Below are 14170 nucleotides of genomic sequence, written 5' to 3'. Positions count from 1 at the left end.
TTTTGGGGCAAATCAGAGCCAAGGGTCAACTTCCGCATCTTTCTGATTGGCCAGTGTGGTCTGTCAATCAGGCCGTACCTTCGAACGTAGCTTCTCTTGACGTGGCAGACGCATAGATATGAACACCAGCGCGCTGATAGAGCCGGGCTATTCCGATATGCCGACGTGGCGGCCATGTTGGGGAGGTCGTCGTTCCCTTACAATGTAATGCACGGTTAAGTCGTAACTTGCTCGTTTCTCTATAGATTTTTTGAGGGTTACTGTTTTGTCAACGCCAAAGCCCATTATATCAATACACCTTCGGAATAAATAAAAAAAACATTATTACATGCGAAAGCTACTCCCAGTTGCCTTGTCGTAATTGTACGGCGTTTTACGCAACTGTATGCAGCACAATGTACCTGCATCCTGTCTTTTTTTTTAAATTTTGTTTTGTTTTCCTTGCCGTCCACACACACGGAATGCGCTGACGACTTTGACCTCCCTAGCTTGGCGTGGCCGTCGGCACGGAGTTAAAAATGAGCGTGTCGGATCGACGTGTACAAATCTGTGGGCAGACGGATCCGGATCCGTCAGTACCACAGCATAATGACAGACTTTGTGCCATTCGCCAAATAAGTTAACGCCCCCCTCTACTCAACAACATTAGAATCCACACTGTAGTTATAAAATGTAAGGATTATTCGTTTCTCTCTTCACAAAATAAATACAGGAACAGTTAATAAGTAAACTTTATTAATATAAATATTGTGCGTTTTAAACAAAAAGCCATTTGGAGGAGCAACTTGAGGTCATGTACCTTAATGTATTTTGATAAATGAAATGGCTGAAAAGAAGTTGCTCTATGTTGAAATACTGTTCAGTATAAACAATCTGAATCATGTGAATTTATGATAAACATAGTGGCTGATGAATGCTCCCATTGTGTGGTATTTGAGCCACTTGGGTGCTCCTTATTGGCCAGTGCTGAGAGGAATGTGCGCATGTGGTCCTCGCTGAATGTTAGTCACACTTGAGCAGCCTCCTCCTCATCCTTCACCTGTAGGGTGGGTGGGAAAGAAGAACATTTTTTTTTTAAAACTGCAATAAACAATGCTTGAGCTTATTCTTCAAACGGTTCCTACTGTACACATTATATACCGTGAACTCTCCTTTCTGTGTGAGGTCATTACTTCCACAGATGACGTTAAATGCAACAAATACGACAAACAATATTATGACTTTTAAAATCTGAACGCTACAGTTCAAGTTATTGAAATTCTAGCCCTAAAAAATTGACAAAATACAGTTGTGTGGAACTGGTTGAAATTATTAGTCACTTTTTTTTTTTTTTTTTTTTAAACAATTAGTTAATTAAAACCATAGTGTATCTGCTAATTTTTCACAAGTTAAAAACAAATCTACACCAGAATGACTTTAAAGCCGTCATTCCCACACTTCTTAATAGATCTTTATAATGAATTGGATACATTGTGGAATGAAGGTTAAGCATAGGTACATATGTAAAACTTGCTCATGTTCCCAGAAACAACGGAGTGATTTTTAGTTGTTTTGCTCTGATCGCAGTTATGGTGAAATGCCAAACAGAAATTCCAAACTCTTGACAAAAAGTATGAGGAAAATATAGCAATGTTGTTTAATGTCTCTGTGGCAACTTTGAAAGGCAGAGCTCTCGATTGTGCCATTTTTACATTTGGGAAATTCAATGTAAGACTTTTAAAGGATTTACAGAAACCCTGTACGTAACAGCAAAACCCTCTCTTTAGCGGATGACTGTATACCATTTACATGAGGAAATAGGATGTGTGTAACGAGAAAATAAAACAGTGGAAAATGTGGTTTGGAAACACAACCAACCTGCTCTACTGATTCAACCTCTGGGACATAAAACTGCAACATGTTTTGGATTCCATTCTTCAAGGTGACAATGGAGCTGGGACAACTGGTGCAGGATCCCTGTAACTTCAGTTTCACCACACCATCCTCGAAGCCACGATACACAACATCTCCTCCGTCTTCCTGCACTGTGGGTCTGAGGAAAATGTGGGCAAAATGACAAAATGCCTCCATCCCAAGGGTTGGCTGTCGATACCTGAAGAGCGTCGCAATAACGGCAACTACCTTATTCGAGTGTCCAACAGTTCTTTGATCATTGCAACTACCTCATCGTCGTCATCTGATGGTGCTGCAAAGTGAAAAAAAAAAAGTCCTTCCTCTTGAGTCCTTCAAAAGAAGAGTCCATGAAGCATATTGTCAAGCATAGCCGGTTCACTTTTACCTGTGTCTTCACTCGGTTTAGCATCCTCATTGACGACAGGAAGCCCGGAGGCGTAAAAGTCCATAATGGCAGCAAAAACATCAGGTTTCATTACCTTCCATTCAATATTTTTATCAACCTAAATGAGGACCAAAAAAAAAATGTTAACGGACGACTCAATTACATTGTGTTGGTTTTTTTAACCCAGTCGGCTTTACCCTGGTTATGGTGATAAAGTCAGGACCCAGGAAGACACTCTTGATGCCATCAATCCTAAATAGCTGTCTGCAGACAACACAGAACAATACCTTTTGTTTAGTTCTTTCCTTGTCTAAAAAAACCAATACATTAAAGAAAAAATGGTTCTAATTAATCTACAACAGTTTGCTGTCAGAGATGATCAGGGGTGCACCTCCGCCAGATGACATAATTAACCCCTGTATCTGCCATTTTTGTTTGGTGGTGTGCCGTGATATTCTTCTGTAAAATAGGTGCCTTTGCTCAAAAAAGGTTAAGAAACACTGATCGAGAATATTTAAGTACTGTACACGAAAGAAAAAAAAACATGTAATGGCCAGCAGAAACATTATGTCCAGATACAAAATTAATTCAATATAATGAGTTGATTATGTGCCAGAAGTTCTGTATAACAGCACACAATAACGTGCCACAGTAGAGTGATGTTAATGTGGTCTTATTTCCTCCAGTAACTACAAACCTAGCTAAGGGCGAGGTGTATGCTTCACGAGGGCTGGAAAAATCCATAGTTCCTGATTCAAGAACGATACGTCCAGGCAGAAACTTGAGGCTGTTTGGATTTGGCGTGTCCTGTGTCTGTACAAACATGCTCCTCCCTGTAAAGATACATTGCCCAATGAACAAAACACCATCACTACCGTAACACAAAGTAGCGAAGATGCCCGCAAAGGCGGTTTACAGACCAGGGACAACCCAGTGCTGAGGCCATCTGCTCTTGACCACCGTGTTGTGTGAAAGCCAGTGAAAACCAGCACTCTGACATCCACTGCCAGAAAGACAATGGGGAATTATTAACACAGGAACAAAAAAAAAAAATAAAATAAAAAAAATAATCACACTAATAAATATACATGAGCGTACTCCAGTGTGTGGTGCACTTGAGATGACCTACACAGCACACCACGCACACATAACGCCACCAACAATCACGAGTCGCCTCATCTAATGTAGTACAAAGACTAACCTGTGTGAGGCAGCATGGTGCCACAGGGAATCCAGACCGCTGGAATACACAAAGAAGAAAAAAAACACTATGATAACTGTTAGCTTATCTGGTAACTACATGGTAATTGCAAACTCTTCTTCTGGTCATTTTTATTGTGGTAGATGATTTGTCAGCAGTGGTGGGTATAAGTAATGAGCTACGTTTACTCAAGTACATTTTTGGATAGACTGTACTTGCCAGAGTAGTTTCTATGCAACATACTTTATTTTTAAGTATTTTTGTTAAGAAAATCTACTTTTACTACGTTATATTGAGTTACATTCCCCTCACTACTTACATTTCTATCCATCGGTATTTATTATTGATCGCGATCTATTTAAAAAAAAAAAAGACTCGCTTTTCGATGGCTGTTGTGAGAAATTCCTTGGGATTCCCCACCAAAGACGTAGTTGGAAAACCCATTTGATCTCTGTTTTTAATTTTTCTAAATCAGTCAATGCTTAAGATTTTTCCACAATTTGTCAAAAACCATCAATTTCAAGGCACTTTATATGTTGATGTGACTTGTGCAAACTTTCACGGCATGCTATAAACCGCAAAATAAATTTACCAGGCTCGTTCAGGAGTCTATCATCGTCGCCGTATCGGGTAATTAAATACATTTTGGAATGGCTGCAAATGTCAAATTATGCCTCATAATGCTTAATAAACATCATCTGATGTGAGAATTATAAGTTTACTGAAATAATTTTTTTGATGTCCTATCAAACATATCATAAGAATGTAATGATGTGAATTTACTGAAACATTTATGAAATAAATAAAGTAAGTAAGTAATAAAGGTCATGAATAGATTTTTTTTTTTTTTTTTTTTGTAAATGGACTTGGATGCAAAAATATGCATATCATGTCATTGACCCAAATATAGAATGGACTCATATAGAGATACAGCAAATTGATGGCTAAATGCAAAGGTAAATAGTTTGTTGAATGTATTTTAAAAAAGGGGTTGGGCAATATCTCAATGTTCTTAATAGTGAACCAATTTGCAGTTTAGGTCCAGATTTTAGAAAGAAACGTCAAGTACATGATTGGCTTTTGGGGGCCACGTAAAATGATGTTGCGGACCGGGTCTGGCCCCTGGGCCTTGTGTTTGACGGGTAGTATGGTGTCGTTCCCAAACCAATCATAACGCCATCACGTTGCCAAGGCGAGCAAAGTTAACTCTCGTTGTTCAAAACTATTCTGCATCGCCAGTTTTTGTTCTTGTTGTTGTAAATATCAATTTAGTGATTAAAGGCAGCCATTGTTTACGCATGGCATTTTAAAGCCTCTGTTATATTAAAACAGGTGACATCACGTAACCAGTATGTCACCCTTACTTTAGCTTAATAGCCGCTAGCAGCTAACCTTGACCAACGTTAAATGTAACAATTGAGGGCACTGGTATGTACAATAATTTATGGTAACAAAGGAAATGTCCCGTTTGAAGGGGAAAAAATAAACTTACGGACGCAAAAGTCTGCCGGATATAGCCAGCAAACTGCCGACCTGTCTGGAAGTCGCCATGTTTGTTTTGGTAATTGACTGTGACCGGAAGTGGCTGGCAATATGTTGTTGTGCGCCGTTTATAGTTGTCCCCCGCATGCTACCAGGACCGCTTTTTCGGTGTATAGTAAAGTACAGTGTTTACACACCGAAAGATATTAAAATGCCTTCTGGCAAACATTTTAGGAGGAGAAGAGATTCTTCGGATGTGGAAGAGGATGAAACGACTCAAGAAGTCAGGTAATATACTACATATAACAAGAGGGACACGGAGCTAACTTGCTAGCCAACAGAGCTAATCGCTCCCACAGTACCCAGTAGTCAAGACATAATGAGTTTAAATTATTCCCCCCCCGTCTCCGATCTTAATGTTATTATGGCCCTTCTTCCGTTTAGATGTAAAGTAGAAGAGGCTAAAGAACTACAGAGCCTGCGGCGACGACAGAACGGAGTCAGGTAACTTGTAATGTGTTTCAATTGCAACGCAAGCTACAAATAAGTAGGTTACATACAATGTATTAGCAAGCAAGTGTTTATGATTATCCGCGACCCTAGTGATGATAAGCGGTACACAAAATGGATGGATGGATGTGTGTTTATGATTATTTTGTTCACAGCGTGACTGCGTTATTGGTTGGAGAAAAATTGCCACCTGAGGTTGAGATTGATGTAAGTAGCACCCTCTTTTACTTTCATTAAAGAACATGTACCTTTTTGACCAATACACTTGGGTTACTGTATTGGTACTGTGCTGTGAATAACATCCACTCATCTTACAGAATGACCCTTTTAAACTAAAAACTGGAGGGGTTGTTGACATGAAGAAAGTAAAGGATCGGAATCGAGACATGTACGTAGACCACTTGTTGATTGTATTGTTTTTCATATTCAGTTTAGCATTGACTTTAATATAGTATCATGTGTTGATCTCTATAGGACAGAGGACGATACAGACCTTAACCTGGGTACCTCCTTTTCAGCTGAAACAAACAGAAGAGACGAAGATGCAGACATGTATGCATTTGTCTTCTCTTTTACACTTTTTTTTAAACTAACAATTGTGGAATACAAATACAATTTGTCTTAATTCAGAACAGAATTCTTTTTTTGAATTCATTAATATATTTTTATAGAAATTCAGCTGTATATACATTAAATATAGATCTTTTAAGCAAGTGTCTTATGGGTAGATTTTTTTTAAATGATTGATGTTTTGATTATTTATTGGCAATTTGTATTTTAACAAATAATATGTGGTCAGACCGGATTTCAACACACCTGTTTGTTTGATAAATACTTCCTGACAGGATGAAATACATTGAGACAGAGCTGAGAAGAAAGAAGGGCCTCGTGGAAGCGGAGGAACAAAAAGTCAAGGTGAAAAATGCAGAGGACCACCTGTACGAGCTGCCCGAGAACATCCGAGTCAACTCTGCCAAGAAGACGGAGGAGATGTTGTCTAATCAGATGCTGAGTGGCATCCCTGAAGTCGACCTTGGTATTGAGTACGTAGACTTTTACAATTATTTAATGACATACTTTTGGAAACAACTAACACTTTAGCTATTCTCCAGTGCAAAGATAAAGAACATCATCCAGACAGAGGAGGCAAAAGCCAAGCTGCTTGCAGAACAAAGGAACAAGAAAAAAGACAATGGAACATCATTTGTACCTACCAACATTGCTGTAAACTATGTCCAGCACAACCGCTGTAGGTCTAAACATGATGTAAATGTGTTTTAATGGAGAAATGTCCCCTTACCACATCAATGTCTTCTTCCTACAGTCTATCACGAGGACGCCAACACAGCTCAGAGGCATCACAGACGAGATCGAGAGGAACCCAAAGCAAGGCCGTTGCGTGTGGGGGACACTGAGAAACCTGGGCTGGAAAGTAAGTGTCCACCTGAATTGATGTAAATTATTATTATTTTTTTGTGATCATGTATTTGCAACATATTTCTCATTTAACCATGTTACTCCACAGCATCAGAGCCACCTAACTTCCGCAAACGACCAAATAACGAAAAGGCTACCGATGACTACCATTACGAGAAGTTCAAGAAGATGAATCGACGATATTAAGATGTTTTATTGCAAACAGCTGCAACGGCTTCCATCCCTTCTCTGCCGGCAAATGTTTTTCTTAATCCTTTTTGTATGTTGTACTTTCTGAAAAAGAATAATTGTTTAAAAAAAGTGGCTGCCTAGGACTACCATGACAGAAGCGCAGGTTGAATCGTCCTACCTGTTACTGATGGCTACCATGAGAATGTTGTGCTTTGTAAATAATGTACATATTTCAAGTTCATTACATTCATTTTTCTTGATTAAAAACACAAAAAAACACCATCACCATTTATGTTATTTATTGGCATTGTGTTGTGGAGTAAGTTCAGGACTTGTTACAAATTAAAATGATAAATTAAAGGAGTCCGGTCTAACCATGCAATTAATGGAAATTTGCACATTTGCTAGATGACATTGGGAATAAAAAAACTTGAGCTCACTAGATTTTCACTTCCGTGGAGACTTCTTTTAATGCTAATATGGTAAAGAAATCAAGTAACTGGAAACAAAAGCTTTTCGGTATGAAAACAGATGATACTCAGTGGAATGTATTTCATAATTTTCTCAATCCCAAGGAAGTAAGGTTCCTTCTGAAAGTCAACAATTTCATGATTCAAAAGTTCTCCACAGTTCACGGTTTCTCGATGGGAGCGGAGCCTGCGTGTCCGTTGAGGTGGTGTTGCGGGTTGACCTCTTGTTGCGGGGGTCCCTCCGTGTCCTCTTGCTCCCCTTGGCTGGAGTCGCAGCTGCTGCCCGGGGATGCCCAACTGTCCCGCCGCCGGTACGCCTCGCACAAGGGCAGGTCGGCACTGTCCCACTGATTGTAGCTTTGAGTTGCGGAAGGCCATCAGGAGGCAAAGAATCAGCGCAGCAGAGGCACAGCATAGCAGGAGAGGAGCAGACAAGAGTGCCAAGTGAGAACAAGCAACATTCATACGCCTACGAAAGCTCCGTCAGTCACAGACAAGCGTGGAGGTTAAGCAACAAGCGCCAGAAACTGGAATATTGATGCAGACGATGACAGCCGCTGAAGAACTTCCAGCCAATGCTGATCAGGTCAGAGCTTGTCAAAATGATTAGGTGACGATGGAGGGGCAAGCAGAGCAAATGCAGCGAGTGACAAAAAGAATGCACACACACTTCATTGATTTCTTGTACAAAAACAAGACAAACTACTCCAGTTTTCCTCTCTATTTTATTTCTTAATCAGTATAATGATTTATTTATTTTTTACAGTTTGAGTCACACAAGGATGGAAGCCAATATTTGGAGGGAAATGCCTTCAAAAAACAAAATGTCTCCCCTACCAGTATTCAATTTGAATTAACAGCATCTGTTGTGTCTACGCAAAGTAAAATCTGCAACAATTTGATGAATTAGTCAGTCACACAAGGAACTATAATAATAATAACAACCTAATATGGCCAAGACTAAGGCTAAGACTCTTAATTAGGGACACCTATTCAATTACTCCTCAATGTAAAAACCTACACATTATCAGCCAATCACAAACCAGCACACCAGACTGGGGAAGTTTGAATGACTCAGTGTCGCGTGGTCGATCGAAAGGCAACAGTAACGCAACCCACTGGTTACAAAGTATGGAGAAGAGCAAAGCTAAACGCTCAACATGACCACACCACAACCTCAGAAGAGGCTAAAATTGTACAACCGAACATAGCAAAAACGTCTCATCTGATGAGCTTCAATTTCCACATTCAAATGGGTCAGAATTTGATAAGATGGTGCTGCACCATCATATTTTCTAGCCCCCCTTAGTACACACACACATACATACATACACACATCACAAATGAGCAGTGTAATTGATTAGCTGATTAATAGCTTGTTCCAAATTCGCCAATTGAGGCCAAATGGAGCGTGTACTGTAACTGGCAGAGGAGCTGTTAACAGACTCTCTGGAAGAACAACACAAAGGACGTTTTGCTACGTCCACACAGACCTTCGACAGGGCTCAACTCCTCTGAGCTGCAGAATTCTGCTCAATAAGAAACTGGCATGGAAACAAGGAGTCCAGGATATTCGCAAAGAGAATCTCCTATCCCTCACTTACACTAATGCAATGTGACAGGAGTGAAGTCTAACCAAACAATATTAAAACTACACTTTTGTTAGCGCTTTAACGTAAAATGAACTGTAACTGATTAATTGACGGCTCCGTAGCTGATCAAGGCAATGCAGTCAAATGGTCATCCCAAGTTTAAACGCCCAAATTTAGGACGATTGTTGCACACTAGCAATGTCTACCTAATAAAGTGGCCGGTGAGTGTACTGTCATACACTTTCATTTAAAAAGAGTGCTAATTTTCTTTAAAGAGCTTTTTGACCATCAACTACATATTCATCCATAAATATACTTCTTTTATTTTCAAACTATCAGATCAATTTAATGATCTTCCTTCTGCTCGTGAGGCTGAAAATGTAAAATCCAAATCTTCTGCTCTCCTTATAAAGTGATTCCGACCACAGCACATTAGTGTCAGCTACACTACCGGTCGAACATTTTTGAACGCCCCGCCATTTTTTAAAATTGAATGTCAAGTAGTTCAACTGCTTGAAATGGTACAAACTAGGGCTGCAGGATTATGGCTATTAAATAATAATCACGATTATTCTGATCAATATTGTAATCATGATTATTAATCACAATTATTCCTCACGTTAGGGAAAACCCCTTATTTTTATTGCACTACTTTTCAACAAACAATATGTAAAAAAAATTCTGTGTAAAATGAATCTTTAAATAAGAATAAATGATAGATAATAAAAATATCAATGTACCCAAAAATTCAACCTAATGGAAGCAAATGCAGTTTATGCATAAAACGCAATAACATGAGGCTGCAAGCACCTTTCAGGAGTATTTTTTTTACCCACACATTTATGGGAACATGTGCAACAGAGTTGGGAAGAACTTTCTGAAGACTCTTTGACTTCCACTGTAGAAAGAATGCCATAAGAGTGTTTAGCTCTTATTTTATATTTGCCTAGGGTGGCTACTTTAATGATTCAAAAGCTGAGAATACATTTTTTGTTTATAGATTGATTCCACGATTTCTTTGGTAACTTGGTTTATTTGTTATATGCCTTTATTTCAGACTATGAAACATTGAAATGCATGAATTTCAAATGGGGTGTTCTAAATCTTTTGACCAGCAGTGAGCTAAATTCCATTTCAATTCAATCTCACATTTTCAAAAATGTTTTTATTTATTTTCTACAACTAGTGCAACTTTGTTCTTCTAGCTTTGCCAGTGACGTACAGCGACGGGCAGAACATAGATATGCTCTTCCACTAGATAGCAGAAGGTACAATTATCCTGGGTCCACCTGTTTCAGACAACAGAATGATAACTTTCTGTTCAACTAAACAGGCCCAGATTTCACACCGGGGAATTCAATTTGTGAGTAAATCGATATGACATCATCATATCAGTTTTCAATTTTTGTCTGGTGGTGTGCCGCCTGATTTTTAAAATATGTGCCTTGGTTTAAAGGTTGGGGGGTGGGACGGTAACTGCTAATCTACATCAATTATCAGTCGGGGTGGGGCACCAAATGTTGAGACATAGAGTACCTGTTTTGCTCTCATATTTTAAGTGCTGATATTACTCTGCTGATATTCTGTTCAGTAGCTTCTTAAAGCTCAACCATTCTCATTTCAAAGAGCAGTAAAATGTAAGGCACTAGATTACGTGGGGAAGGCAACTATGTGACTATACATGGTGCATATCCAGCACTCACACACAGCTACTACTGGATGATGATGACGACGACGACGAACAGGATGACGGCTTCTGGGGCTTAGCGGCGAATGGTGAGGGTGGGAGCGCAGGACCGCGGCGGGATGGGCGGTGGCGAGTAAGTCTACTTGTACCTGGAGGAGTAATATTCTTCCTCGAGTTCGTACAGGTCGATGGCGATCTCGTCGCGCAGTGAGGTCAGCTTCTTGTCGCACTCCTCCTGCAGCGAGCACAGCTGCTGGTTCTGCAGGCTGATGGCGTCGTTGACCGAGGGGAAGTCGTTCAGGATCAGGAACTGCTTCAGATCCGACACCAGCTTCATTAACGACTCGCCAGCGCGGACCTGATGGGCCCACACGCGTTACAGCAGTGGTTGGCGCAGCTGCCTCACAGTTCAGAGGTTTGAGTTCCATCCATCCATTTTCATGTACTTTCAAAATAAATAAACTTTAAGAGAACTTTAGACATGACCGTTAAACTTTATGTAAACCCAAAGAGGATTTAAATCCATTCAGTTATATAAATAGACATTCAGCATGTTTTTTTTCAGGTGTTTATACTTACAATATTAGCTGCTCGTACATGCATCTCATAATGGTCTTGCTCTGCTTGAGTTGCTCGAGAAACCTGCGTCTCGTCTTCTATCTGAGAGTTCAAACAATGACACTGATTTAGAGCAGTGATTCTCAACTAGTGGGCCTGAACTTAAAAGTGGGTCACGGAAAAGTAGCAAAAAAAAAATATTTAAAATGACAGTATGCGGCGGTACTGACATACACTATGATGTCTCGCGGCTACGAATGGCGCGCAGTGAACTAGCTTGCTCAGCGATGCAAGAATATGTCGTCCCGCTGTACAAGAAGACCCGTTCAGTTAACACTGTTTTTTCTGCTTTTCAATTGATTATTTTATATGCATGTCCGAGATGTGTTTTTCGCATACACATTTATTGTAGTTTAGGGATGCACCGATACAAGCTATCGGTGCTGATACTGTACGTCTGTATTTGTAAAAAAAAAATACTCAGGTACCACAACACTCGATAACAGCCATCTGTTTAAGTGTTACCAGTATATCTTTGTGAAATTTATTCCGTGCTCAACAAAAGATTGGGTTGTGCTTTTTAAATAATATTTTATTAAAATAAAACATTTCATGAAAATTGCAGGACATAATGTCACTATCAAATATCGATACTCAATATTAGCAAGTACTCAAATGTAAGTACTTGTACTCATATTTGGTCAGATATTTTTTATTTGTTTTATTGTGCATCCCTATTGCAATTATGATTTTACTACAGTGGAGGTTAGTTATAAGACTGTCATTATCAGGGGTTCTGCGGGAAATTATCCAATTTCATCTTGTATTTGTCTTGAAATTATTATTCATTCATTGCAAATATACCTATGTTCATCTATCTATGCCAGCGACATCCACTGACAGGCATAACAATTCAATGCTCTTCCATTAGATGGCAGAGGACAAAATAAATTCATCATTCATACAACAAAATAAGTCATGGAGGATATCAACATTATTTCGGTATTCATACGTTTTGTGACATTTTTGTGCAGGAGTGTGCAGAGATTTTTCTAATGTAAAATGAGTGCCTTGACTTCTTAAGGTTGGTCAACAGTGCAGTAGATGAACAAGTACTTTTTGGACCAATTAATTGAATTTGAATAACTGCCCGCCGCATAGCTTCTGATCTTTCCCCGTTGTTTGGAATTGGAATCACAAACATGAAAAGAGGCCCCGTAGACACAAATACCTTGGCAGTTTTGATGATCTCAGTGAAGTTGTCCAGGATGGACCTGATGTCATCTTTCAGCCTCTTGTTGTAGTTCTGGAGCAGAGTTTCTTTGCTCTGAGGAAGCACTCTCTGGGTCGCCATTGTGCTCAAGCAAAGGCAACACTGGTTTTACCTACAGTATTCCCATGAACATAGACGCATTCGTCCACTGAGAGCGAGAGCAAAATATGAAATTTGCAGCAACGATCACAATTAGCAGCGTGTAGCACTACAAGCTAGCAAGACACGCACGTGAAACCTTGTTCCGAAAAAATAAACTAACAGACGTGTCTTTGTGAGGTTTATGCTGTGAAAGTACGTTCAGGGGGAAAAAAACAAAAAAAAGTCCCTACATGCTCTCTAAATCGTTGTTTGCGAAGATTAATGAGAGACGTGAACGACAAAGTGCTGTCGTCTTCTTTTACGTTACAGGAGTGGCGGGTGACATCCGCGATGTGTGGTGACTACCGCCACCCAGTGAGCACATGACCAAAAACAACAACAAATACAGAGTCGTAGGATACAGAAATTATTATCAACCCATTCGTTTCGGTCAGTTATCGACGTATTCACAGTACACTATATGTTTTTGACTTTGTCTTTTTAAATGCCTTTCAAGCATATGAGACCACTGCCATTTTTCAAGCGCCTCAAAGAACAATCTGTGTTTATGGTTCAGAATGTTATTAAGTTATTTTCTTCTAACCATTCAAAACCATTAGTTTTAAAATATTGGACTTTTCTTGTTGGATTTATCTCACCAAACATTATTATGAATAAACACAAAAGGAATGAAGACGTTGGTCATTTTACTCATGAGGAGGGCGCATGGGAGATTGTTCAGGTTACAGCCTCTCAACACGCTCTAAACAATCTCCCCCGTCGCTCCTACATTTATTTGAAAATAGGAGAGTTCTACAAGACATAATATTCTAAGCATTAAGACACAACACAAAACATAGGACCAGACGACACCTGTCCCGTCCCCGACCACATCCGATCACGTCCTTGGTCAAGGCGCCCTTCCATCAAATGTTGCTGAGTCATCTTCTTGAAGGCGAGACATCTTTCTATCTAAATATTGTCCATAATACTAATGCAGGCTACTAATGCAAAATACTAATGCAAGCTAAGCAAATAAATGATAACTACTAAGATATATCTAACATTTCTTTTTTTCGTAAAAGGATGCTATGGCATCCACCAACTAAGGACAATCTATGATCACTCAAATCTTTTCCATACTACTTAGCGACTTCTTGGGTACAGAGTATTGCGAAAGGCTACCGGTTTGGAACACACTTCTGAAATAACCAGCTGCTCATATTACCGTTCTGTTATCATTAATGACCAATGACATTCATCTCAGTGAAGAACATGTCATTTCAGTGATTTCTTAATATTTGAACTCTTGAGTGTGACCTGCCTGTGGTCGGGGCCTGCTAATTGGTGCTTGTGATATCAGCAAAGTTATAATATAAAACATCTCTATAACGCTTTCAAATGATTAGTTGTACAGCATTACTAAGGAA

The 14170-nt window shown here is 39.5% G+C and overlaps 3 protein-coding genes across 5 annotated transcripts; 1 reads left to right on the top strand and 2 right to left on the bottom strand.

Moving 5' to 3' along the window:
• Window positions 1–713: 713 nt before the first annotated feature.
• Window positions 714–5221, bottom strand: nfu1 (NFU1 iron-sulfur cluster scaffold homolog (S. cerevisiae)). The gene is made up of 9 exons (XM_061671515.1): window positions 4972–5221; window positions 3480–3518; window positions 3199–3281; window positions 2976–3111; window positions 2476–2542; window positions 2279–2396; window positions 2122–2185; window positions 1858–2032; window positions 714–1039 (listed from the first exon to the last, which is right to left on the bottom strand). The coding sequence occupies exons 1-9, from the start codon at window positions 5106–5108 to the stop codon at window positions 1007–1009; spliced, it is 852 nt and encodes a 283-aa protein (XP_061527499.1). The 5' UTR covers window positions 5109–5221; the 3' UTR covers window positions 714–1006.
• On the top strand, window positions 5071–7391 carry c3h9orf78 (chromosome 3 C9orf78 homolog). The gene is made up of 9 exons (XM_061671514.1): window positions 5071–5249; window positions 5406–5465; window positions 5627–5678; window positions 5789–5859; window positions 5946–6023; window positions 6317–6514; window positions 6584–6720; window positions 6796–6903; window positions 6997–7391. Exons 1-9 carry the CDS (start codon window positions 5107–5109, stop codon window positions 7092–7094), a joined length of 945 nt encoding a protein of 314 aa, XP_061527498.1. The 5' UTR covers window positions 5071–5106; the 3' UTR covers window positions 7095–7391.
• Window positions 7227–13084, bottom strand: med22 (mediator complex subunit 22). 3 transcript variants are annotated; one of them, XM_061671516.1, is made up of 4 exons: window positions 12618–13084; window positions 11408–11488; window positions 10978–11186; window positions 7227–7906 (listed from the first exon to the last, which is right to left on the bottom strand). In XM_061671516.1, exons 1-4 carry the CDS (start codon window positions 12738–12740, stop codon window positions 7711–7713), a joined length of 609 nt encoding a protein of 202 aa, XP_061527500.1. In that variant the 5' UTR covers window positions 12741–13084; the 3' UTR covers window positions 7227–7710. The 3 variants fall into 3 exon arrangements, with proteins under 3 accessions (XP_061527500.1, XP_061527501.1, XP_061527502.1); XM_061671517.1 differs by lacking the exon at window positions 7227–7906 and adding an exon at window positions 7918–8142; XM_061671518.1 differs by lacking the exon at window positions 7227–7906 and having other exon boundaries at window positions 8152–11186.
• Between the last annotated feature and the right edge of the window lie 1086 nt (window positions 13085–14170).

Source organism: Phycodurus eques, chromosome 3, assembly GCF_024500275.1.
Source record: "Phycodurus eques isolate BA_2022a chromosome 3, UOR_Pequ_1.1, whole genome shotgun sequence".
In the NCBI taxonomy this organism is placed as follows: Eukaryota; Metazoa; Chordata; class Actinopteri; order Syngnathiformes; family Syngnathidae; genus Phycodurus; species Phycodurus eques.
This window is presented reverse-complemented; position numbering and strand designations above follow the sequence as displayed.